Source organism: Drosophila navojoa, chromosome 2 (assembly GCF_054131105.1).
Source record: "Drosophila navojoa isolate 15081-1374.11 chromosome 2, UAZ_NAV_1.0, whole genome shotgun sequence".
In the NCBI taxonomy this organism is placed as follows: Eukaryota; Metazoa; Arthropoda; class Insecta; order Diptera; family Drosophilidae; genus Drosophila; species Drosophila navojoa.
In genome coordinates this window covers 22,884,171-22,911,100 of record NC_142890.1, presented here as the reverse complement: position 1 = coordinate 22,911,100, position 26,930 = coordinate 22,884,171, and the positions used below count along the sequence as shown (strand labels likewise).

The following is a 26,930-nucleotide window of genomic DNA, read 5'->3' as shown; positions in this document are numbered from 1 at the left end:
CTCAATCGAACACGAGCTGAACCGAAGGTTGTTGCTTAGAGAGAGAGAGAGAGAGTGCTTGAGTATGATTTCTTTTTGGTTGATCTCGCGTGCGGAGCGTAAAAAAACATCGGCTTACAATTATTTGCGAACTGTGAGTTGTGAGCTGTATGTAGGCTTGCTCTTTTATTATACGCTTTACTACTTTTCATTTTTATTAAAAGCAACATAAAAAATATACAAAATTATTAATTCAATTAAATAATGGGTATATAATATTTTTCTACAGATAAATAATTTTGTTGATAAGAATATAGTTGACAACAATATATTTAATACGACATTGGTAACATGCCTTTGCACAAACCAAGCTACCCCTTTCCTCACTTATGTACTTACATATAATTAAAAACAACTTTATTATAAAGTTTGGGCTGCACAGACAATAGCCTGCGACCTTTTCCTTTTCCTTCTTTTTTTTTGGCAATTTGCTTGGCGGCCTTTGTTGTTGCGGTAAACTTATTAATTAAACGCGAACATAATTATTTAAGACAATGTAGCAGGGCACAAACAGCTGCTTAATAAAATTGAATTTGCGATCCTCAGTTTGAGGACTTACTTAACGGGTGGCGCGCTCTGTGGTTGACGCTCAACAATTGCCTAATGTGCCAAAGCCAAAAGAAAAACAATAAGACAACAAAACAGAAAAAACGAAAATAAAAAGAAAACATCAATACAAAGGCAAACAAAAGGAAATCAATGACAATTCCTTAAATGTCCCTCATTATTATCGCCAGCCGCATCCGAGCGGCGATTTAAGTAAATTCAAGCGTCCGTCTGGCTGGCGGCTGGCTCGTTACTGTCTTATCAGTTGAGCCAGTTACGGCCGCTCTCTCGTAAAGCTCGCGCCTGCGCAATGCCGATGGCCACCTTATCACATCCGGCGGTTATCAGTGCCTATATAAATTGTTTATTGGGTAATACAGCCATTGTTTGGCGCGCAAAAACTGCTGACTATATGTGTATTGGCAGCATAATGGATTCTCTCTAATTTGCCAGATAATGAAAGCCAAACTTAATACTTAACATCTATGAAAGGCAACGCGGTGGCGTGTCAAGTGGCAACTTGTCCTCCTATTAGAGACAGAGCAAATGAAACAAATAAAATAAGCAACTCGCTGAGCCGTAGTTGTGGCAATCGTAACCAAAATCCAGAACAAACAACTTACGGATTCTGTCTGAGAAAGCCAAAGCGTAAGCCAAACAGAAGCTGTAAGTGGTGTAAGTGTGAGTGAAAGGGAGAAAGCAGGGCAGAAATCCCTAAAGCGAATATGCTGTGAGAAAAAAATAGTAATAAAAGAATCATAAATTCAATTTGATTCAAGATTTATTGAATGTGAGTTGCGTTCATGCGATTGTCGAACAGCCGCAGCAGCCAAGCAGTCAAAGTTATGGCAAAAGCTTTCGCTTACTCAGTCCTTGCTATCAGACACACACACACAAACACACTGACACACACACACATTGACATAAATCATCGACTCTCGTGCTCTCTCTGGCGCGCTCGGCTCTCACATTGCTTTATATTGCGTTGCTAGTGCACGAACCAACTCAGTCGATGACAGTCGGCCAGGCAAGCAAGTCGCTTCAGCCAACGCTTCAGGAGTCGCAGCAGCAGTCGCAGTAGCAGAGCAGCAGTCGCAGCAGCAACAGTCAAAGTCAAACTACAAGTCGTGTCGTGTGACAAGCTTCAGCAGCAGCTTAACCGTTACTTTTGGTTCGTGTTTCGGAAGAGTCGCTTGAAATTCGAAGAGATTGCTTAAAGTCGTGCGTCGCTGCTTTTTTTTTTTTTTTAATCGCTTCTGTGCCTTTTTATGTTGCAGATTTTAATCTAATTTCTTTCGCATTTTCCTTTGTGTGCACTATTCGCGCGTCTGTCTTCTTCTTCAGTTCTTTGAGCAATTGAGCTTGTAACGCGCGCTAACGACCATACGATTGAGAAGCAGAGCTTAAACCCAATAACACAATAAACTGATACAGGACATCGTCTATTTGCGAAGGTTTCGCGCAAATAAAGCGTAAATATATCTAAATGTAATTTGAAAATTATACAAACAAAAAATTGGTCTTTTCTGTGCACATTTGAGAATCGAGTGGTGGAAAAAATTCACAGTTTCGATGAGATCATGAAATGAGCAAAGAGGGATTACAAAGCTTAGGCCAAGTGTATAGACTTTATTTAACATTCAATTTGTAATTCATATAACGAAACATCACATATTTAAGCCAGCTGGCTGAAGAGCACTTAAAATTCAACTAATCCCAACCAGCTGCGACTTAGTGCTTACAATGCATAAATGATTGCACTTAAGGAATACTTCTATTATTAGTTGACTCAGCCGTATAAGCAAACAGATTTCCCCATTGTTGTCCATGATTTCCATTTATTCGTCCTTTGCACAATGCAAACGCAGACATGCGAGTGAGCGAGCGAGCGATTGCGACACAAAAGCAAATAGAGAAGTAGTTCGGATTGGCTGAGGACAAGTGTTGAGGGGTCTTATGGACCTGGACAAAGCCAACGCAATGTGAATTGTAAAATTGTTGTTTTACAGATGGATCAGCCGCAGTGTCCAGTCGGACAGTAATTGACTCTTATCTAATTGCGACGCTTGACTGCCGCTGACAGGCGACTAGCAGTTGATTTGATAACGGCTCTTAAGTAACTAATTAAAATGCTTGAACCACACGCGCTGAGCAGGATGCCCCTGGGGTGTTGCCGGGTGTGAGAGATCACGATACGCCGGGTGGGCGTTCATATAGCAGAGCAATTTGCCAGTCGCTGCAAAGATTGAAACGTGCCAACTGTGCAAATAGTCAATCAATAGCCAATCGTTGCTTGTTTTGCGTTTGTGCGTTTGCGGCTCTGTTTGTATAGTCGGCCAGGTGATAAGCAAACAGCATATCGAAGTGATAACCTCAACCCTTTAGCCAGCCTACGCAGAGAAACAGCCAACTGCTGCCACCTTTCCCTTTTTTTTGCTCTTTTTTTTTTTATTATTTTTTGGCAACTTGTGTGTGCCAGCCCTGCCAGCTTCAGCTAGCTGGTTTTGCAGCTAATGGAGAGATAAAAGTTGCTACGTGTGGTAAATGTTAAGACGAAAAGGCTGAGTGACGACGACTATAAATGATGCCTGACTCTGAGGCCTGTCTGAGGGTCTTACGCATAAATTATTTATTCATTTGCTGTCGCAGGGTTTTTGTTCTTGTGTGTGCATCGTTAAAATTGCTTTTTGGCCGGGATGGTTGCTCTTCCCCTTTGGCCTTCTGGTGTGTAGCCGCAGCTCTGGTTGACGAACTATGTATATTTCATAATAAGCTGCACTCGTTTAATTTTTATGCAGACTCATGAAACTCTTTCTTGCCACGCCCAAGCCCACGGCCATGGCCACGGCCACGCCCACGCCCACGGCAACGCACACATGCTGAAATGCGCGCCTCTGCTCATATGGCTGGTCGTGTTTAGTGAATTTCTTGCCCTAATGAAATGCAAAGAAATATGCTAAGCATTGGGCGGCTGACTGGCCGTGCCTGGAGGGCGTGGCCATGGCAAAGTTTCCGTTTTATTTTTTGATTATTTCCGGTGCGCTGCGCCTTTTCATTACTATTTGCCGACGAAGGAAAGGCAAGGCAAGGCAAGGAAAGGAAAGGAAATTATTTTAATTTTTGCCTATTGGCATTGGGCGCACGTTGCGTATGCGTAACTTTTGAAGCCACCCACCCGAAATTAATTAGCCAGCGCAGCTCATGAGTAAAACGGTTTTTGTTTTCACATATTTACTTTTAACTCGCTCCCTCAATTCTATTGTGGCTTTTTTTTTTAATTTTTTTTTTACTTTCTGTTTTTTTCCCCTCGTTGCCAGTGCAAATTTCCGGCCAGTTGGCCCAGTTGAAGCACTTGCTGGCGCTGTCATGTGATATGAAAAATATAGAAATATATTGCAACTTTTTCATTACATCAACGTGATGCCTGTCAGCCAAGAAACTTTTTAGCCAACAAACTTTGCGCTGTGCACAGCACGCCACCGGCTCTGCCGGTGTCACTGCCAGTTTTTAGGCGATGGGCGACTGAACACGCCCACTACTCTAAATTGTATTTTCCTTGTAGACGGCGCTAATGAGTTCTCTGATTAAAATGTAATAGACCCCTATGCCCACTCCCGCTTCGGATGTCCTCCAACAATTTTCAGAAATTACCAAGTGGCTGTCAGCAAGACTCCAAGTCCCCTAATTAAAGTACACACAGAGTTGCCTAATCGTGAGTAGCGCGAGTGGCGGCGTCATTGAAAACAGGTTAAAGACCAAATGGCAAACGTTAAGTATACGACAAGTTAAACAGCATGTCTGCCAAATTAAAAACAAACAATGCTGTTTATTTTGACGGAGGCACTGCACAAGAATTTTTCGAGAATTTTGAATCATAAATTTAATTTTAATATACAAATTCTCATATACGCATATTTATTGTCGCAGCTGTCGTAATTCACAATCGCTTTTGATTGCATCAGACTCTGATTTATGAAATTAAGACTAAGACATATTTGAGAACTACTTGTATATTTATAAGCAAAGAGTCGAGTCGAATGCTATTACCAATATATATATTTATTATTCAAGCAATCCAATCAATTAGCCAAAGGCATTTTCACTCAGCTGTGTAGCTGCAGTCGGTCAATCAATTTCAGGGATACGTCATAAAAGTGCGAATGATACGACTTGACAGCATTACGAGGGCAAACTTGTCCAACTTTGGCATAGCCAAAGAAAAAAAAGTTTTGCTGTGCTATATTTATATATCTCGGCTTTGGAATTGGCAAGAACTAAAACCGTATTATTACGATATCAATGAAGCACTTTAATGTGTCTGGACCGCAAAGTTTGTGGCTAAATTAAATATTAATAGCATAAGCACATAATTATATCAGTAATAAAGTGTCACTCACACGGATAAGCGCTGATTGTGTATTTCCATTTAATAAATCAATTCACCCCAAAGCTATTCCAGATGCCAATGCGTCCGCATGCAAGTCATTTTAAATTTAATCATGCATATGTAATACCAATTGACTCATTTGCATTTCAACATTTTCGCAAATGAAATATGTCAAACGCAATATAAATGAAATGTGCACAACTATGCTGGCTCATTTCGAATACTCTACACAAGTGAAATGAGGAAACTGGGAAAACTTTGCAGACATTGCATAAAATACAGATTAATGTATATATAGCAAAAACTGAGTTGATTTAATAAATTAACCATATAAATTGCAACTAGAAATCAAATCTAATAATTGACAAGTAAAACTCAACTAATCCATTCCTAGAGAGCGATACATTCATTAATTTCTAAACCGTCATGCTGATCAGAATGATTCATAAATTCAAGGTGTGAAATAAATAGTAAATCTATCCTGACTGATAATATAGTGATAGCTTGAAATTAAAATTGAAGCTGTAGGAGGCCAACAGCATTTTGATTTGTAATTTACCTTTTTTATTTTTCTTATTCATCAGCATTACATTCTTCTCTCCTTTTCTGTTAACACTCACTGCCATCACCATAGTGTTAACAGTACCATATCTAGCATTAACAGTCCTGTGATGAAAACTAAGCTAATCCTTCACAGGACTGTTAATGCTACATATCAGACTGTTAACAATGAATGTAGTGTAAACAATATGGTTGTTTCACTCTTACAAAAGAAATTAAAGGGTGAGACTTAGTAGAAAGAAGCCAGAACACGATTGAATGACTGTGTCTTTTAACAGTGAAGCCAGAGCATTAAAGGAGAGAATGAATATGAAGCACTGTTCTTTATACGCTTTGTTAACAGAAAATAATGCTGTATAAATATTTGCATATTCCACGTTATGACCAGAGCATTCCCTCGTCGTACAGCACCAGCAGTGTGACACTTGCTTTTCCCTGCATCGATGACAGCCAATTGTGCGGCGTAAAGTGAGCAGTCAGTAGTGGCAGATACTTAAATGAGAATGTCATTTAGCCAAGAATTTCATCAATCTTCGTTGGGCGCCCGCATCGCCGCGTTGACGCACAAAGCGGCCAGGACATTGGCGTTGTCCTGCCTTGTACGACGATATCTTTTGAGACATAAAAAAAAGGCCTTTGTGTCGCATTTGCGTAATCTTTAAAGCATCCGCATAAAGCAAACGTGAATGCGAGGCATGCAACAGGACAGGACAATGCTGTTGGCATGTGAAGGTAGCCTTACAACAAGGAACAGCATGGCCTTTGCGCCGAGGTTAAATTGTCGCTCTGCCTCTTTCCTAATCTGTCTCTCTCGCTTTGCATTTCATTCTCCCTCTCTCTCTCTCTCTCTCTCTCTCTCTCTCTCTCTCTCTCTCTCTCTCTCTCTTTAAACGGTACACGTGCGCTTAAAATTTAAGACAAAAGATTTGTGCTGAAATCTAGCTTAAGTGTAGTCAGTTGCGGAAATACTTACGGCGGGCACATACACACACATACACACACTCACACGCACACACCTGACTGTGAGTTTTTTTTTTTTTTTTTTTTTTTTGAAATCAGCAAAGCTCGCTGACTGCCTACAGCTGGCAGCTCTGCCTCAGTCCTGACTAAACAAGTGCAATTATTTTAATGCACTTTTGACTTTTGACATTGCAAGACAACAGCTGCTGCTCCAGCTGCAGCAACAACAGCAACAACTACAACAACTACAACAACATAGAGGACAATCTTGAAGCACTTTAAAGCATTTATGGCTGGCATTGTTTGTCTACAGGCGCTGAGCCGCCCATTGAGTACAACACTTGGCGGCACTGCCTCAAGGTCGCCCGCCGCCTGAACTTGCCCCAAATGCTGCGTTCCGCAATTACGCAGCGTTTACACTGCGCCAATGCAATTTTTTCTAGCTTGATTGTAGTTTACTTTTTTTTTGTTTTTTTCTTAAAGTCCTTCTGTGGCTGTCGCTGTTGCTCTTGACACAAAATTGAATTCGCGTTGGCTTCAGAAATTTGCCAACGTCACCCGCAGCTGATGATGATGTCGATGGCTACGCACCATCAGACACTGGCAGCGCCTTTTTACTCCTCACCCGGCCACATTTGCCGTCCTTCCCCCCCCTCGCAGCCAGCATAAACAAATTTCTGCAAATGCTCGCATAAAACTTACGAAATTGCAAAACGTATTTTTTGCTTTGGCCTATCCGGGAATAGGGGAAGCGTGGTGTGTGTGTGTGTATTGTTTTATTTATTATTTTTTTTTTTTTCGGTTTTTTCGTTTTTGTGTGTGTGTGTGTTTTCTTTGTTTCTTCTATCTGTTGGTTGACGCGCTGTCAGTTGGGCGTTGTCTGGCCGTCATGTCCTCTTGTGGCGCGTTGCCTTCAAAGCCAGCTGCTGTTGCCGGGGAAGGCGCTAATTTAATTAAGATCCGCCGACAAACCGACAGGCGATATATGTCAGTAAAATGTGCTGTAAGACTTTGAAGTGTGCCATCCACTCTGACTTGGATACTTTGCTGCTTCTCTTGCCTTCAGTTACCTCACGAAAGCAAAAGTATGAATCATATTTAGGTTTATTATCGTTTGTCATTAAACAACAACAACAACAGCTGGCAATATGTTACGTATACGCAGTGTCTGCCTCGCACTCAGTTTAGCATATTTAAAATTTTCCAGCGTTGCTTGCTTTACCTGTGTAAGCTGCACATAAACTGATAAATTGACTTATTGCAAAATAATCGACTCTGGCAAGGCATCCTGCCCAGCCTGTCTGTCCTTCTGCCTGCTCTTTATTTTTATGACATATTTGGCTTTATGATGTAGTTGAATTTGAAATTTTTCGTGAGCAGACAGCGGCGCATAAATTATGCCCCGCCTCATTTGCCGCGCAGCAGGGCGCATTTAGTCGAGGCAGTTGCTGCCGTTTCATTAATATTAATTGACCAATTCAAAAGGAACAGCCAAAAGGGACAAGACCGGAGCGAAAAAAAAACTATATCGGAGTATTTTTTTTTTTTTTTCAAAGAGCCCAAAATAACAAATTTGTTTTGGGCACTGTTAAGGAAAAAAAAAAACACATAAATAAATGCGGGAATTAGGCCAACGCCAAGCCAAATAAAATAACGTAAAAATATGTAAAAATAGCAGCGGAATTTCTGCCCAAATTTTTGGGTCAATTATTGGATTGCATAACCGAGTTATATAAATGAAGTAGAGTCTGCAATCTAACATGTGTGACTTGCCCTAGACACTGGCTGTGGGTGGGCGTGCCTGGTGCGCCCTTCTAAATGTCGCTTGAAATTGAAAATACGAAATGCTGTCCGCTCTGCTCCCAATGGCTGTCAGGAGAGTTTCCCAGCTGCCTCAGCGCCAATAGCCCTGTCCAAATATTCAATTGAGAATGTTGTCTGCTTTTATATTTATATTTTGATTTCTTTTTCTCACTCTCTCTCTTTCTCTTTCTCTTTCTTTCTCTCTCATTTTTATTCATCGTCGACTGTCAGCAGCTGTGGCCATTCGCTGCCGCTGCTGTTGCTGCATTAGTTTTTATGCTCACCTTTGGAGCTGGAGGTGGGAGGTGGAAAAAACTTTTCCAAACTGTGCTTCTCCTTCATTCAGTTTTTCCATTATCTGAGCTGCAGTTGGTTTCGCAGTTGTTGTCTGTCTTGATGTAGCCAAGTCTTTGCCCATTGCCAAACTGTCAGCGTTATTTTCATTTCTCTCGTATACTTTATGTATTCGAGCACTTGATTCTAAGCGCACACAGGACATGGAATTATTGATATTGGCAAATATATTTATTTTCATTTTTATTTTCATTTGTATTAACTTTGCTGCTCGATAGTCTCGTAAAGTTTTGTACATGATTGAATTCCTGTGGGCTCATAATCGAATTATTTCTGCGCATTTAAACTAGTTTTCCTTTCGCAACTCACAGTATCCTTTTAGCATAGAATGTTTTTTTTTTTTTTTAATAGAGCTTGTCAAGCTTTGCCTTGCCTGATAATTGAATTTTCCCGCTGTGTGCACTTTGTCCGCTCAGCGGGAAATTAAGTGAATGACTTTGTGTCAATTATCGAAAGGGTTCGCCGCGCAGCAACCTCTGCTTCTAGGCATATTGTTGTCGAAGGCGTCATTGTTGGCCGAGGACAGGTGAATTGACACTTGATATTACGTACATCCTGCGGACACAGAGTGCAACATCCAACAAACGTGTGTTATCTGAGCCACAAAAGCCACTCGTACGCATTGTGTTAACAACTGCCAAAGGGAAACAGGAATCGAGACAGAGGCATTAATAGACGGCTTGGGTCAGTCGTCTATCTCACTATTATTGGTTGTGATTTTTGGCAAATTTCCACTTGTGCGCCTTCTGATAGACTCTGACTCACACACACACACGCACACGCACACACACACACACACACCCTTACACATATACAAACGGCGACGTATGACAAGTTTTGGGCTGTCCACAAGCTGTCACAGCGCACACATTGGCGGGAGTGGGAGTGGCAGTGGGAGGGCGGCTAACCGGAACCTTAGCCGAGGCATTTTACGCACAGTCAAGCGACTGATAGGCAGTCCTCGAAATTTATGGTACGCAATTTGTTTTGGCCCGCCCGCAGCCATGTGAGGGGCATATATCAATGCCAGCAGAGAGCATGAGTCGGGAAGTTATGACAAGCAATTGGGCTCGGGTTGGTCCCCACGGATGATCTCAACTGTGCACAGGCTAGGTCAACAAAAATGTAAAAAGAGAAAAGAAAACAATGGAAAAAGGTAAAAAAAAAAGGGTAACACAGGGAAATATACAACACGAAAATCTCTGTATCTTACACAGCAATTAAACGGAAAATAGACGCAGTCATCGCAGTCGTCGCACTTAAGCGAAGCTAAGATCTTGAGGCAGACGGTTTCCACTTAGACGTCCGGATGAGTAACAGCGCCATGGTGGCCGTGGCCATTTGCTGCATCTTGGTGCTCCTGGCGGTATTCATTGTCATCATCATAGTGGTGGGGCAGCAGTTCGAGGAGCCCAAATGAGACATGCTCCAGCTGGGACCTGGCAACTTCCCAGATGGATAACAGAGATCGACTAACTGCTAATTGCCATGGCACCAGCCAGTGCCAACTATCAACAACAACTACAAGAAGAAAAAAACAACAAGAAAACATAATGAACATGATGAAGGGGAGAAGTTGAAGCATTATACCGCCGTCGTCCATCGATGTCCACATCAAGCATACGAGTCACATCTAGAATCCAAGGTCATCCCATATGAGGCGAATGGGCTAGAGAATGAGAGAATCGTTAGAGATCGAAGGAGAGCGCCACAGCGCTATTAATCGAAGAAGAAGAAGAAGAAGTAGAAGGAGAATAAGAATTAAAAGTAGAAGCAGAAGAAGACATCCCAACGTCAGTACCCATTGGCTGTGATGTGAAGTTTTTAGACAAATTAAAAACCAACAAAATTTGGATCATTCCTCATGCCGCAAAACACATCTATAAGTAGACGTTTACCTTGTGTGTTTGTTAAATGTTGTTATGAGCAAATCAATATAAAACCCTATATACATGTTTACATAATTTATAATAATAGTATGTATTATGCATCTGTATGTATGTATATATATATACATAGTTATGGGTAATCCAACCGTCGTAACATCGCGATTTTATACAAGTGTTGTTAACAAATTTTTATTGATGTTTTATTGATGTTGCATTCAACTAAATACACACACACAAAGACACTTGAACAATTGCAGACAAACACACTCACACCTACATACACTCAAACTCAAGCCAAGTAAAAATGTAAGCAAAATAAATTTATATAAACGTCTCAATTGACAACTATGCCAAAGTCCAAGCACGCAACATGTGGCCAGGCTGGATGCGGGACAACAAGAAGAGAATACAAAAATGAAATAAAATAAAATATATAAATAAAATATAAATGAAACGCATACGAATCGTATGAGCAACCTTATGAGAGCGAGCAGCAGAGGCGAGAGGCGAGAGGCGAGAGGCGCGTGCAGCAGGACATGTACAAGGACAATAGCAAGCGCAACCAATGAGCTCAAGGCAACACTGCTCAAGCCTAGGATACTCGAATTAATGTATGTAGATGGATGCATATGTATATGGATTTATAAGCAATCGCACTTATTAATGACAGCAACGGGAATTTGTTTGAGCATGAGAATCAGAATCAAAGCTGTTGGCATAGTTCTAGTAAATGATATGCATTTTATATATCAAATAACTTTTGGATAAGTTTTATGTGTGTGAATTAACTCATATATACATATATATGTATATATATGTAATGATATACATATATGTATGTATATATATGTATGTGTATAGAAATATGAATAACAAATTAATAATACATATGGTTACATATACGTAATTATTTCATTTTCGATGTATACTAAAGAGTTCTCTATGTGTCTGTTTGAACAGCATTCCATATACCCGAACATAAACAACAACAACAACAGCAAATGAGATAATTCAATTTTAAAGTTATGTGAAAGAATAACCAGTAAATTCGATATAAAATAAAAAAATACACATTTTATGCGAAACGTACGCGCGTTGTAAACCAATATAATATCTATTCAAATAAATTAACCAAATAAATTGCAAGCCTCTATTTTATTATGAAGTGCTCAAAGCTGAAATTTGATAACAGAAATTATGCATATTTAGGTAAGCATAATTGGCCAGAATTAGAAAAAAATAAATAAATAATGAAAATATTGTTAGACACGGAAAACTACGCAAGGTTATGAGCAAAAAAAAGGTGGGAGAGAAAAGTCTCGAATGAAAATTGAATTCAATTCGAATGCTTTGGATATCCCTCAGGTATGCGCCTGGCAATATACAGGTGTTGGCTCTAGGTGTGCAGCTATGCAGCCAGTTCACTTCAAAGGCCACGTGGCTGCTGCAGGCACACACACACATACACATGGCGACTTGCCCCCAGTTTTAGATACGTTATAAATTGCTGTTGTTGGCAGTAAAGAAAAAAAAATAAACGGTAGTTGCTGCCAGGAGACTAAAGCCGGAGCGTGCAGCGACAATAAAGTTTTATTAGTGCAGGTGCTGTCAATGATGTTCGCCCACCTGGCTGATTAAAATGGCAACGTGGAGCGTTGCTGGGCAAAGAAGGCCTTAGACTGTGGCGCGCCTACGGGGCTCAGCCATGAAACATTCCTGTGTAGTCCAATTCTGGAGTCAAAAGAATCTTATTCACCGTGGAGCATTATGAGAGAGAGCTTTGTACTTATTTAAATTAATTAAAATATAATTAAACACGGCTGTTAGCAGGCAAGTTAATTAATTAAATTACAATTAAACAATGCTCTGTTATCTACAACATAATGAAACTGGAATTCCCATAGACTTGAGTGAATGAACCTAACGTATAACCCACATCTGACTTGCCTTAACTTATCCACCAACATCGTGCGTTATATCAGCTATCAAGTTTATTTAAAGGCACCTGTATTTAGGCTTGTCATGGGCATTAAACTCTCTTCTTCTTTATTTGTATATGTCACACACGCATCCACGGGAAGCCTTCACTCTACACAATGCGTAAAATTAAGCTGAAATTAGGATTGTTTACTTGAATGATTGATATTTCGCAGAGCCGGCAATTCGCTGTGCCCTGAGGTCGTGTATTTAAGATGTTGACATTTGCTTTCGAAAAGTTCTTCAATTTGGTTGACAAAGTGGGGGAAGGAGGTCCTCGTAGGACGAAGTTGGACAGGAAAGAGGCTCGGTGCTCTCCTAAAAAATTTAAGAATTTTTTGTTGGCAGAATCGGATAAGAATTGAGTTCTTGAATGAAAAAGTTTATGATTTCAATAAATATTATATATGAATATAAATATATATTATTATGTTGGTTGAATCATAAAATGAAATTGAGTTTTTGTAAAACTTTATAATTTAAATAAATAAAAGTTAAAAATATATTTTGTCCTTGGTTAGATAGGAATAAATTACATTATTATTAATTTGAAATAAGAATTTTAGGTATATTTTATTTTTTCAATTTTGTAATAAAAACTTTATGCTTTGAATAAAGCTTAAAGATATGTTTTTACTTTATACTTTAAAATAAAATGCATTATAATTTTATATTCTAAATAAAACTAGACATCGTCTAACCATTCCCATTCCATTTACGGCTACTTAAGGATCTTCAGCTCGTAAATCAGACTTAGTTTTGTTTTTCCTGTTTCATGAAAGTGAAGTCAATTGGGTTGCGCGTTATGTCGACGGGGCCGAGACTCCTGTGTCCGTTAGGTTTCCGTTTGAAAGCATGAAGTAATCATAAAGTGATGGAAATTCAATTTGCACAATATTAAATATGGCAAGTGGGCAAAGTTGAGAATTTACGGGGCGAGATGGGAAAGGCTGCAGGCGGCGAATGTTAAGGTGGCAATTTGGTACTTTTTGTAAGCGAAATTGAGTCTGTGTATGTGTGTGTGTGTGTGTGTGTATGTGTGTGAGTGCGGTTTATTATTATGCAGATTAGGCTTAGGTCGCTTGGTTTACCTTTACAACACACTGAGCTGACATACGAACAGTGGGCGTGGCAGTGTGTGCGCATGTGTGAGTGCGCATAAAAATCTACACACTTTTAGCTCTGTCACTTCCCCTTTCCTGTTCTCCTGTCATCACCTGCCCTCAAATGAATATATGTAAATTGTGTTTCATTTTGAGTTTTGCTACCGTTTCTGCAAAAAGTCCTCAAATACATATGTGTATTTATATATGTGTGTGTGTGTGCGTGGGTGTGTAGAAATATGGGCAGTCGATGCCTTGACTAAAATTCAACCTCACATCAAATGTCACGTTTTATGAATATGCGTTTGCATAGCAACAATTTGTGCATTTTGCTCTCAATACACTCAATGTCCTCGACGTGCCCAAGTGCTCCAATGCCGTCGTTGAGTTTATGCAAATATCGAGGGCTTTGCAATTTGTTTGTGCTTTGACGTAAAATCACATTACCCAAACGTATGTAATTGCAGCTGTTAGTAGTTTGTAATTAGCTGTCAACTGATTCGAACGGGCCTGGGCCCACACACTATGCAGCTATATTATTCGAATTTCGGATTCGATTCGAGTTGGGCTAGATGCGAAAACCAATTACCGAAGGGAAATTGTTCAATTAGAAAGTAAAATCGAAAACAAACGAAAAAAAAGGCGTGGGCTTAGCTTAAGAGTTTGGCATTCAATTCCGAAACAGTTTTTGTAGGCTATCTCTCTCTTGCTCTCTCTTTCCGAAACAGTTTTCATGGGTTGTATATATATAACACAATCTCTCTCTCTCTCTCTCTCTCTCTCTCTATTTACTGACTGAGTTGGCTTTTTTTTTTTTTTTTTTTTTTTTTTTTTTTTTTTTTTTTTTTTTTTTTGTAAAAATTTTTATATTTTATTAACAAGCTTACTGCTACCATAATGGCAACTTAATCTAGTTCTACATTAAAAATAATAACAAACAGATCTAGACTTAGATTACATATTTATGAGTTAATTTTTAATATTACTTTAACATTACTATTTATATTATATTAATATGGTTTTGTTTAGTGAAATATTTTTCTTTTATATTTAATTATGTTATCACTCTTTTGGGCAAGTCCGTTGGGTGGCACTTCTTGAGTCGTCTCTTCCTCGGCTTGGCAGTTAGCCGTCTGGCTAGTACGTTGCTGTGGCTGTCAAGGCGTTCTATATACCTTGCGGAACGTGATTGTAGGACATCTCCCACCTTTGGAACCTTTAGATCCTTTTCGATGTCTCGAGTCCTCATGTACCATGGGGCATCGCAGATTCGCCTCAGGATCTTTGCTTGGGCGACTCTAATTTTTTCCAAGTTTGATTTGGATGCAATGCCGTATATTTCTAGGGCGTATTTCCAGATCGGGCTTAGGATGCTTTTGTATATCGTAGTTTTACTATATAGAGTTGGCTTTTAAATTAAATATTCATTTCAGCTCACTTCTCACAACTCAATTCAGTCTCGCTCTTTCTCTCTCTCTCCCTACTTAAAATATGGTGAGGTTGTAATTCCATTCGGAATCAGTTTTCACTTTTTAACTATTTCTTTCTCTCTATCTCTCATTCCCTATTCATACCGAATCAGTTCCTCTGTCTCTCTCTCTCTCTCTCTCTCTCTCTCTCTCATTCTCTATTCAATACCGAATCAGTTTTAACTTTTATCTCTCTATCTCTCTCTCTCTCTCTCTCTCTCTCTCTCTCTCTCTCTTTCATTACTTAAAAAAAGAGAGTTGGCTTACGAATTAAATATTCTATTCAATTCAAATCCAATTAGTTTTTGGAATTTCTATCTTACTCTCACGCTCACTCTCTCTGTCTCTTTCTATTTATATTGTGAAATCATTCAGCTCTTTCTATTCGAAGAGTTTTGTGCACAATTTAAATTTGGCTCATATGCATGGCCAAATTGAACAATGTTAATTTGCATGCGGCGATAGCGCCAAGAAATGCACTCACTGATGCGTAAACTGCAGATAGAGAATGTCCAAAGACATTTGGGCCAGTTGTGGTAGATGGCCAACAGCGGCAACAAAATTGCGACATGTCTAATGGACTGAAATTTAATGCAGTTTTGTGTAATGCGGCAAAAATCGCTTTCGGCATTATTGACATATAAAAAATGCTGGGCATTAGGCAAAGCTGAAGTCAAAACAACACCTACAGAGAGAGAGAGAGAGGAAGAGAGAGGGCGAGAGAGAGAGATAGAGAGTGGAGGAGACAAGTGACTGTGCGCTCTCGAAAATGCCGCTGAGTCAACTGTCAATTAATCAAATGCTGGCTGCCTGGCAAATGCTGCCGTTTTGGCCATCAATTTAATGTGTGCACGTTAAGGCTGAAAGCGGTAGGTGGGAGGCTGGTGGCGCTGCCTGTAGCCAGCGGCTAGCAGTGGCACAGCTGTCAGTGTGGGCGTGGCTGTAACAAATATTTGGATTTTCAAAAACAACAAAAAAATGGGGGAATTACAAAAAATAAACAACAACAACAACAATAATATATATATATTACAACGTTATGCCGCGAAAATAATACACAGATTTACGATACTTGTACAAGCGCCACACCCACACAGACGTACATATGTCTGTGTCTGTCTTTCTGTGTGTGTGTGTTTGTTTGTTTGTTTGTGCACAGCTGAGAATACATAAGAGAGCATATTTTATTTTTGACATTTGTCTGTTGCCTACCTTGTGGCATGGCCCGTGCATTTTAATGGCACGCCCATAGCGCGCATTGTGCTACAAATTTATGGGCATTTATTGAGCATAAGTGTTGGCAATTCACACAGAGCAGCTGCGTGTCGTTCATTATGGAAGCCAATTTTAAATTGGCCGACGTCGTACAGATAGCATTTTAATAAGCACGCCCACTGCCGCCATGATGTCACTCGAAGCTGAAGATGAAGATGTGTGTGTGTGTGTGTGTTGAAATGAAGATTTATAAACCTCTCAGCGTGGTTTTTGGGCCTGGGTCTAACGTGTGGGTTCAGCAAACCCATAAATCTTGTGCAGAATCTTGTTTAGTTTATTGAATTATCAACGGGATCCAGTATGTGAATGTGTGTGTGTGTGTGTGTGTGTGTGTGTGTGTGTAAATACACTTCTGTGCATGCATGTGTGCGTGTGTTTGAGTCTGGCATAAAACTAAACGAAATATCAAACACGTGCGCCGGCACTTATGTAAATAAGTTCTGCCTCTCCACTGATGAGCGAGGTCGCAGATACTGAAAGGAGAGCTCCTATATTTATAGTTTTATTTGTCTTTATATGCGGCGCTTTGTCTTATCAACATCCACATCAACATGTCGTCTGTTAGTTACGCAGCGCTGCGCCTAATTTTCGAGACTCGTTTAAAGCTATCCATTGTGCTGAGTTCACGTAGAGCTTAAATTTATGCTCAGCATTCGTCAAATTGAAATCAAATAATATGCTAATACAATCAAAGCCGCAGCAACAACTTTTAAGTCATCCAAAATGGAAATACAATTGCTGAAGCATACTTCTCAGGGCTCCCTCAATTCGCAGTGTTTATTTTGATTTGCTGTTTACAAATACAAAGGACTGCCATAAATATGTATACAATATGGACAGGTTGGCTATGCCCAAGCGAAACTCTTGAGAAATGAAGACCGTAAAATGCTTAAATTATGGTAGCTCTGGTAAAATATTCAAATTTAAGAAATTTCGGAATGCCAAAACAGCAAAAACCGCAAATTGATATCAGCAGCAAACACATAGGGAATAGAATATTATAGTCAGGGCGAATAAATACTTTAAGCTCTCGGGCCGTTAAAGACAAAGGGAATGCAACAAAAATGAAACGCAAAAAGACAACCGAGCTTGCAAAGGAAATTCTCGATGCCTAAAATCTTAACATTGACATGGCAAGCCGCATTGACTGCATTGACAACGGGCCCAAGATTCCATACAAAAAAGGCCACCAGATCAGGGTTACAAGGCAGCGCTGGCCACTTGAATGACGCCCCCAGAGCGCTCTGCACTTGGCATCAATCAATAATTGCCCATTGAGAGCAGCCGCTGGAAGAGCAGCCGCTCCAGCTGCAGCTAACCCATGATTGATTAGCAGCGTGCAACATGAGGTGCTTCAGCACACACGAAAGAACACGACCAGAATGCATAATGGCGCCTATTGAGCTGCTGCCGTTGCTGTTGCTGCTGTTGCCTATATTGTAACTATATAGCTCAAGTCATATATTGCCGCAGTGTCTGTGTTGTATTTCTCTTTGCTTTCCTTTTCCCTTTGTATGCCAGGGCCACAGTGAATCGCCTGATTTGTCTGCTCTAAGACGCTCGGCTGTGTGGGCGTGGGCGTTGCTGACAATGATGGATGCTGGGTCTGGGCTGCAATTGTATCTGCATTTAATGATGCACACACACAAACACACACATATACACATATATATCTTTAAAATCGCTACACACTTATCATCATCACATTACACATCATATCATATTCAAAATGAGCTTTCGCCGTTTTGCGTTTGATTTTTAAGGCAAAACTTTAATTAGTTTTCAATTACGTTCTCTCTATTGCAGGTACGTTCCAAGAAGCCATCCAAGAGCGTAAGTAGTTTTCCAAATTGCCTTTATTATTGCCCACTTATCGATCAAGTTGGCCGCTTCAAGTGCGCCGCCATAGCTGTTCGCAGTTATTTAGTTTTTTGCCAGCAAGAAATTTACGATATATATAGCGGTTTATAAGCGAATCGGGAGATTCGACAAGAGTAAACATAAACAAAGTTTAGATATGCAGGCGTTCGATAAGTCCCATCGTTGAGTGGCAAACCCAAAATTAAAACAAAATCTTAATGTAAATAGCCAGCTGACAGGCAAATTGAAGCAGAGTCCGTTTTGCTGGCATTCGCTTCCGCCGTTAGCCTGGCCAAGTAGCCAAGCGGCCAAGGGTGCTCGAGTCGGCCGGGCCTGGGAGTTAATTAGCTTGTCAGTGTTTGAGACACATTAAAGCTGTTGCCAGGAGCCAGCGCAATGATTTGTGAGCATGCTGTGCCAATCGATTTGCGACACGAGATATTCATTAGTCAGTCGTCGTTGTCATGCGTCGGGGCGTATGAGTAATCTTTGGGTGCAACCAGCGGCTCATTGATGTGCAGCTGATTTAGGTGTAATTCGTGCAGCTTAAACGCTAATTAATAGACGACCCACAACATAAGCACTTGAACGAAATTATCAAGCTAATGGCCAATGAATTCCACTCAGCTTACCTGTCCTTCCAGTCAACACGAATGGGGCGCTTAAGCCCTGGTTATATAATAACACCTAATATTATATGTCAGTGCTTTAGATTGAGATTACAAGCGCGACAGCTGTGTCAGCTGCGTCTACGGCAACCCGATTCTTATCCTTGGCCCTTATCTTATCTTCAGGGCTATGCAAAGTGTCGGATCACCTGCAGCAGGTGGAGCGTCTTTCCGTCAGGCACTCTGCCGCTCGTCTCTTAATCAACGCTTTCGCTCTAGCGCCATGATTTTATTTTCGGGCTAAATAAACTATTAGGAAAACTCATTTTCATGAAAATCCACTTTAATTGCTGTTGCCGCTGCTGCTGCACGACAACCGCTGCGGTTGCGCGAACCAACAACAGCAACAGCTACAACAACAACAACAACAATAGAGCACACGGCTGCGGCATCTCAGCGGCCTGGCATTTGCTGAGCGGCGTTAGTTGTAAATTTAACGCAAATTGTCTGTAACATGAGCTCTCCGACTGAGGTGTCGTGGCTGCGCTGCGGCTTGAGGGGGAGGCGCTCTACGGGTGGCTCTCTGTAAGTGCCAACAGCAGTGGCTGCCATTAAATTTGCAAGAGCCGAGTGTAACTGTGTGTCTTTGTGCGTAAGTGTGTGTGTGACTAGGTCTTTGTGTGTGTGTGTGTGTGTGTGTGTTTGGGCTGGAACAGACATTTTCTTAGCACAACTGTAGGCTGGCATCATTGCGAAGTAAAGCATTATAAGGGGCGACAAAAGTGTCAGAAGCGATTTGAGCTAGATGGGAACAAGGATATCTTTCATCTTTTATTTAATTTATTTATTTAATTTTTTTTTATTTTATTGAGCTTAATTTCCTTTGGACAATTCTGCCGAAAGGTCTTTGTTCCTCTGCATTCAAACTTTGTTATTTGAAATTAATTCTTCGTAGCAAATAAATTAAAAATTTGTCATTTATCTATAATCATATAAAATTATGTTAAACCGAAAAATTTGAAAGTTTTGACAGTTCAGAATTTGTTGCTTATTTATTATATGTGATTTTTTAAGCTATCTACATTTGATGAAAAAGATTTTGATACATATTTGTTACTTTATTAACTTAACAACTTATATCTTTATTATCATTAAATTCTCTTGTATTTACCAAAAGGTTTGGTTTATTATTATTTATTTTTTTTTTGTAATTACTTCATATTTTACTCAATTAATTTATAAAGATTATCGCATATTATTTGCTAGGCTCTTAGTTTCAATTATTTTCAATTGGTGAAAAACTATGAATTTACGAAATCCTATTTAAATCTCTATTGGCAAATACTCTTTTTGGCGATAGTATAATGTCTAGATTATTACACAACATTGATAAATATGAATGGAATGGGTTCCATATAAAAAAAAAAAATAATGATAATAAAATAATAAAAAAAAAAGTATAAGTAGTATATAAATAATTTAATAAATGAAAAAATTATAAAAATATATCTTTAAATAATTTAACTATTTAAATTTGATGAAAAAAAATATATAAAATTATAGTTATTAAAAAAATTTATAGAAGTAAATTTGATAGAAAAAAACCCATTGACAGCAATGAATTAATTAATTATGAATGCATATTTACCATAAAACTCTACAACATTAATTAATTAGCAATTAGTAAGCACGTAATTAATAATTATCAAAGACATTGAAGAATATGAAAGCAAAAAGTCTAATTAAAGCCAACGCAACTAAATTAGTATGGATACTTCCAGAATTTTTGTTCACCTGATGTGAATCAATTCTAAATTTCTGTCGGCTGCACGCTACCAATACTCTCACACTTATCGCCTGGCTTAGTGTGTACACTTGAGGTTATTAGCGTAATGTTATGTGGCTCGTTGGTAGGCCGTCTGTCTAACGACAGCTGAAGGAGTATTGATGCCGACATCGTCGCCTTCGTCAAACTTCTCTCTGTCTCGCCGCATCCTTGGGGAGCAATTTGTAAAAGACCAAAGCTGCGGCTGCTTTGTGCCTTGAGCCGTGCCACCAGGCTCGCCAGCGGCGAAGTCGCTTACACCTGTTTGGCAGGTGCGCCATGTGTTGGTGCCGCACTTAACTTTTAATGTGTATGTGCGTGTGTGTGTGTGTGTGTAGGTGTGTGCATACATATATTGGCAAACAACTGGTTTACATGGCAGTTACGCGGATTATGACTGTCATTTTGTGGTTTTTGATCGTTTTAGTTGCACAATACGTAATTAAAATGTTCATTTAAATGTGGGAAGCAAACACACTCACACACACACACATATACACAAGCCACAATTATTTGAATCGTTTAGCATTGAAACAAAGTGCTGTAAATTAACATAATGTCTAGGCAGACAAGCGAACAATAAAAACAACAACAATAGTCTCAAACAATAACAACAGCCACAAGCATAACAACAACAGTAACAACAACAATAAAGTGCAAAAATATTTATGCCAATGCAAATGGCGTCTGCATAAAATTTATTGACACTTTACGAGTGCTGCGCATTTTCGTTGCCATGGCTAGTGGGCGTATGGGCGTGTGGGCATGTGGGCGGGGCAACAGCATGGGCTTAGAGGGCATGCTGAATGCTGCATTGTGCAGGTCTCTTCCGTTTGTCAGATTTCGTTGCGGTTGACATTGTTATGCTCATGGCCACGACTGGGCTTCCAGTCGTGCAGGCCAAGCTCCACGTGGCAATGGCAATAGCATTTATCACAAAATCCCACAAACGTGTCCTGGCATCCTTGGCACCGCCATCCTGACAGTTGTAGCTGCACAATTTTTGTTTTCATTTTAATGAGCAAACTTTGCGCATGTTCGCTATTTATTTGCAGTTTAGCAATCGGCACGCGAACAGCGCCAGCAAATGCAGATAAAATGCGAAATGCTGCGAAGTGCGCAGCATGAGAATTCATTTTCAATGGCTGCACATCACGAACTGTTGATACAATAAAATAAGTGTGGCGCTTACTGCCACGCGCACTTTCTGCAACACCAAATGCCAGTTAACGCCGCAGTTTATGGCGTCGCAGCGTTTCAATTGAATGCATTAACTAAATTCAGCTTAAATTCCTTGATTACAATTTAAACGACTTGCAAGGCGCAAGGCGCAACCGAGCTCAAACTAGTCTGGTTCCTATTGTCTTTTAATGGCCATAAAATAGACGCTCTCATTTCAATTCCTGTTAACCAGAGAGTTAAGGGACTGAGGCTTCTGGTGAATCGTTATCTTCGAATCAAAAGAGCTGCATTAATTCGTTCAAGTGAATAGCTTTTGATAGTGTTTTCCATTTGCCGTTATCTATTTGATGGAAACAGTTTTTCCTAGAAATGTTGCATGTACAATATTACAGCTGAAGGCTTTGATATCCTCTTTGTTGGACTGAATGCCTTTTCCTAACCAAGAGTAGAGCCGAATTACAGCTAAAGGGCGAATCCTTCGATGTGCCCCAGTTGACCACTGACAGCTGTGCTCCCACCTCAAACGATTTCCAGCGAATCCCCAGAGCTTTTCGAATTGTGTTTGATCTCCACTCTAATAATAAATAATAAATAAAAAATAATAATAAATAAATAAAAAAATAAAAATATATAATAATTTGTATTAAATAATAATATGAATAATAAAACTAAAAATATTATTATTTTTTTTAGTATTAAAAGAATTTTCCATATTCATATTTGTTATTATTAAATATGAATTCCATATCTTAGACTAAAATTACTAAATACTCAATACACTTAATTAGGTTGGCAATTAAAATTTCTAGAGCATTCAGCAGCAGCAGTCTCTTGCGAATAAAACTCAAGTATTGCCAATTTAAATTTGTATCCCAAATTGACAGACAGCACAGACAATATTAAAGTCAGCCAGACGAGCTCAGTTGGGCATCCGAGCTGGGCAGCAGCAGCTGCTACCCAAACAAGAGCAAAGCCAACAAAACCGAAACCTCAAATATGTTTTTGGAGCCGTATCCGTGTCCATTTAATACACATACATACATACATACAAAATTGAATTTAATTAAACCACAAATTTAGCTTGGTTCACTTTGAACTTGATTGCTGTAAATGACACCGAAATCATAATCAAAAGCCAGCTGATGCTGCAAATAAATGGGCATTAAAGTAAATAGAAAGTTTAAGTTGGGAGTGCTTAAGTAGTGCATACATCCTTGCACACACACGCAATGGAATGAATGTAATGAGTATATATAGTTTTTTTTTTTATTTTTAAATGTTTATCTTTGCTAACTTTGAGTAACTAACGTCTTATCCGATCTTTGGAAAATATTAAAATGCCCAAGATAAATATGTGTGCGTATTGTATGAAACGTTGCAATATCAAGTTTTAAGACTCCTATGTGTATATGTATATATACTGCGAAAGTCCACATAAGCAGGCACTGGCATACTACGTGTCTCTATGCAACTGCCAGAGCTGTTTGCTGAACGAATTTATTGAAATTCTGCAGAATTTATCCCATATGTAAATATAAATATATTCATTAAATATAACATATATTTTATTTATACTGTGTTAATAATAATAATATGTAATAAATATTTAACAATCGTTGGTGCAGAAATATTGTTGTATGTGGGTGTATAAAATGGATAATTATTGTACATTTCGCACAAATATTTATTAAATTTGCCATCATGGGAAGTAAATTTTGTATGTCATTTAGAGTTACAAAGGACTCTTTGCACTTTAGAATATTTAATATTTAACTGAGGACTGACAACTGATAGCTGATAACAAATATGTTTATCAAATTTATAGCCGTGACTTTGTCATATTAAATTTTAATATTATAGTGTTCTCACTCCGAATTCGTTCCTCTTTATCTAAGCAACAGCCTTAAAAGAAGATGCACAATTGCCGCGTTTTGAACTGCATTCATCATGCCCTGCCTGGGCATTTCGCATGAGCGTAGGGTATACAAATTGTGCATAAGGATTTGAGCCATCGACTAGAGAACTAGTTAAATGGGCAGGCAAAGCCGATTAAAATGCACTCAAAGTTACGAGAATGCTGAAGGAAGTTTCAGCTCACCTTGGAAACGTCCGCGATATGTGGGCGAACACGGCTCTTGTGGGTGGGCGTGGCTGTGCGTGTGTATGGGGCTGTTAAGCGTTTAGCAAAGTAAAAAGCACAGAGCGGAAAGCAGTGCTCATATTTTCAAATACAACATTTTGAAGGTTATGGGGGGAGGGGGAGGGGCGGGGTATGTGTTTGCTTGCTATGTTGTTTGATTAGCTACAACAGTTGGCTCTTTAGTTGCTCCAATTGTATTATGGGAAAAACATGTTGAGCTCGCACACACACCTTATCTCACTCAGCTGATGGGCAGACAACTAAATCAGGGCAGCTGTCATAAACATAGAAGCGATTTTCCATGTTATACGTCAAGCTGATATAAACACGTATAATACAAGCACACACACACAGATATACATAGATACATATACATATACATAGATATACACACCTACCTACTCGTAGCGGCTCACAAGCATATACAAATCATTAACATCATGTATTTGTCTTTCGTCTATACCCACAACAACCCCCTCTTCCTACACCTATTCCCTAAAAATCAAAAAAATTTACACCGAACTCAGTGGCCGCCACTGCGCACTTGAAGTCGCCTGGCATTGAGGGCGAGGGCGCAGGCGAGCCATGGATGCAGCCGGTTGTGGCATACTTGGAGGCGCCGGTGCGGCCCACAAAATCGCCAAGTAGGTGGCGCCACTAACAAAACTCAGTTTCTCTCGATCTCTCTCTCTCTCTTTCTCTCTCTATCTCTCTCTGTGTGTGTGTGTGTAACGCGCCCGTAGTTAACAGTTACATTTAAATGTCTATCTGTAGTTGAACGTTGACTTAGTTGAAAATGAAACCGCTTTCTAGTTGTAAATACACCAATACACACACACACACACAAACACACACACACACACACGCACACGCACACTGCCACACTAGCACACAGCCATGGCTGCTATGCATACAGTTGAACCATTGTTTTACTGCTACGTTTTGTGTATGTGTTTGTATTGTTGTGTGTGTCTATGCCTAACCATTGCAGCGACTTGTAACAACTTGACTCATTCAATACCAAAAACCGCATGCAAACTTTAACCGTTTGTGCGGAATTCTCTCTCTCTCTCTCTCTCTCCCTCTTTTTTTGTGCAAACAGAATGTGATCAGACGTTCGTCTCGCGCATTGGCGGGCCGCAGAATGGCACCTTTACGGCGCCGCTGCTGCACAATCATCGCAATCATTCGCGGCAATGCCTCTACACATTCCTAGCAGGACCTGGCCAGCGTGTCGAAGTAGTTTTTAAATCCTTTAATTTAAGAGGAAGTCCGCCAGAGTAAGTCTCAGTCTGTTGGAATTGAATCTCGTTTGCATCACTCATTAATTAATATTAACTTTATTCATTTATTATTCACATTGCAGCGGTTCGGCCGTCGGTGAATTACCAAGGTGGGTTAATGCTGAATTATGTGGAATTAGTGCATATTTAATCCGTTTTTCAATTAATGCCCCACAGTTGTGTTCATGAGTACATGGATATCTACTCGGAGGTGCAATCGTCCGAACCAGCGGAGCTGATCAATTCGCCATTCGGCGGTCGCTACTGTGGTGCCATACCACCGCGTCGTCGCATTTCCATGTACCGCGCCGTTGCCATTTCATTTTTCAGCAACAAGAATGTGTCGACGGACCTGTTCGAGGGCACGTTTAGGTTTATAAATGCATGTAAGTAGAGAGAGAGTAAGAAAAATTAGTGAATTTTTCAACACTATTCCTTTATTTTTACTAAAATTTACCACTTACAGCGGAATATGAAATTGGCATACCCATTGCTGGTTCGCCATGTTCCTATACGATAACGCCTAGCATGAGTATCAATAAAACTGGCGCACTCATATCGCCAACCTATCCAGGTGCCTATCCGAAGGATATGTCATGCACATATCAATTTCTTGGTGAATCAAATCAGAGAGTTAGATTAGAGTTTCGTGATTTCGATCTGTTTTTTGGTGGACCACAGTGAGTACCCCTAATGCTGTACAAATTCACATACAAAACAAATATACACACACAGAGACACACACACACACACACTAAAAACAGTTTCCAGTCAAAATCAAAACAAATTCTTGCAAACTGGAATTTGCTTTGATCTGCAGCTGCCACAATCTCTCACACACTCACATGAAATCATTTCTGTGAACTATCTAGAACAATTACTTATTTAAATTCTATGTAAATTCTATTCTATGTACGTTCTATTACAATTTATTCGTCTACAACCAAATTACTGTTTACTATCATCATCAAAAATATTTTTAAAATCCAACAACAACAACAACAACCACATGAACAACAACAACATACAAACAGCTGCCCATTTGACTATGTGAAAGTGTACGATGGTCCAGATAATTCGTCAGCATTAATCGGTACATATTGCGGACAGCAAAGAAACTTAGTATTGTATTCGAGCGAGTCGAGTCTTTTTGTTCATTTTTATACCCTACCGCGCACCGCAAATTCCCAAAATCGTGGCTTTAAAGGAATTTATGAATTTAGCGAAAGTTTTGTTAAATTAGATTTTATACGTAAGTATTATTCAGCCGCTAAGCAATTAATCTACAATTATATTTCAGTTCAGCCATTGTCCCAGAACGACGGCGGCCATTTTGTGGCGCTGCTAACGGTGTTGGCAACGCCACAAAATGGCCGCCGTGCGCACATTTGACGGCTCAGTGTATGTGTCTGAAGCACATTTTCACTCACTGCATTATCTGTTAATTTCTGTTACATTCTATCAGCTAATCTATTTGATCTAAAACTAAACTCATTCTCTCTTCCAACTCAACTCTGTAATGTAATCTATCGACTCCAACTGAAACTCATCTATAAATTCGAAACAACTGCTACATAATCTGCCCTCTGTACATTTCTGCAACTCATCTAAAAATGCAACTACAAAATATTTCAACAAACACACAAACAAAAACGAAATCCAACATTTA

General features: G+C 39.6%; 2 protein-coding genes across 14 annotated transcripts in view; both read left to right on the top strand.

Moving 5' to 3' along the window:
- The window catches only part of LOC108659371 (tolloid-like protein 2), a 55,035-nt gene that overhangs the window by 23,062 nt on the left and 5,043 nt on the right, over positions 1–26,930 (top strand). For 10 of the 13 annotated variants that reach the window (XR_001926122.3, XR_001926123.3, XM_089262010.1 and 7 more), the window contains 7 exons: positions 18,170–18,196; positions 24,506–24,622; positions 25,081–25,258; positions 25,345–25,371; positions 25,439–25,647; positions 25,728–25,941; positions 26,296–26,513. Coding sequence is in view for 11 of the 13 variants with exons in the window: in XM_089262010.1 (XP_089118136.1) it covers positions 18,170–18,196; positions 24,506–24,622; positions 25,081–25,258; positions 25,345–25,371; positions 25,439–25,647; positions 25,728–25,941; positions 26,296–26,513 (990 nt within the window). In the remaining 2 variants the exon portion in view is untranslated. The remainder of the gene's footprint in view (positions 1–18,169; positions 18,197–24,505; positions 24,623–25,080; positions 25,259–25,344; positions 25,372–25,438; positions 25,648–25,727; positions 25,942–26,295; positions 26,514–26,930) is intronic. The other 3 variants (XM_018112237.3, XM_089262028.1, XM_089262030.1) reach the window with 3 other exon arrangements.
- On the top strand, positions 9,915–11,685 carry LOC108659382 (uncharacterized). The gene has a single exon (XM_089262092.1). It carries the CDS (start codon positions 9,960–9,962, stop codon positions 10,068–10,070), a length of 111 nt encoding a protein of 36 aa, XP_089118218.1. The 5' UTR covers positions 9,915–9,959; the 3' UTR covers positions 10,071–11,685.

Excerpts from the sequence above, each read along its gene's own strand:
- LOC108659382 (XM_089262092.1), top strand. The coding sequence starts at position 9,960 with ATGAGTAACAGCGCCATGGTGGCCGTGGCCATTTGCTGCATCTTGGTG.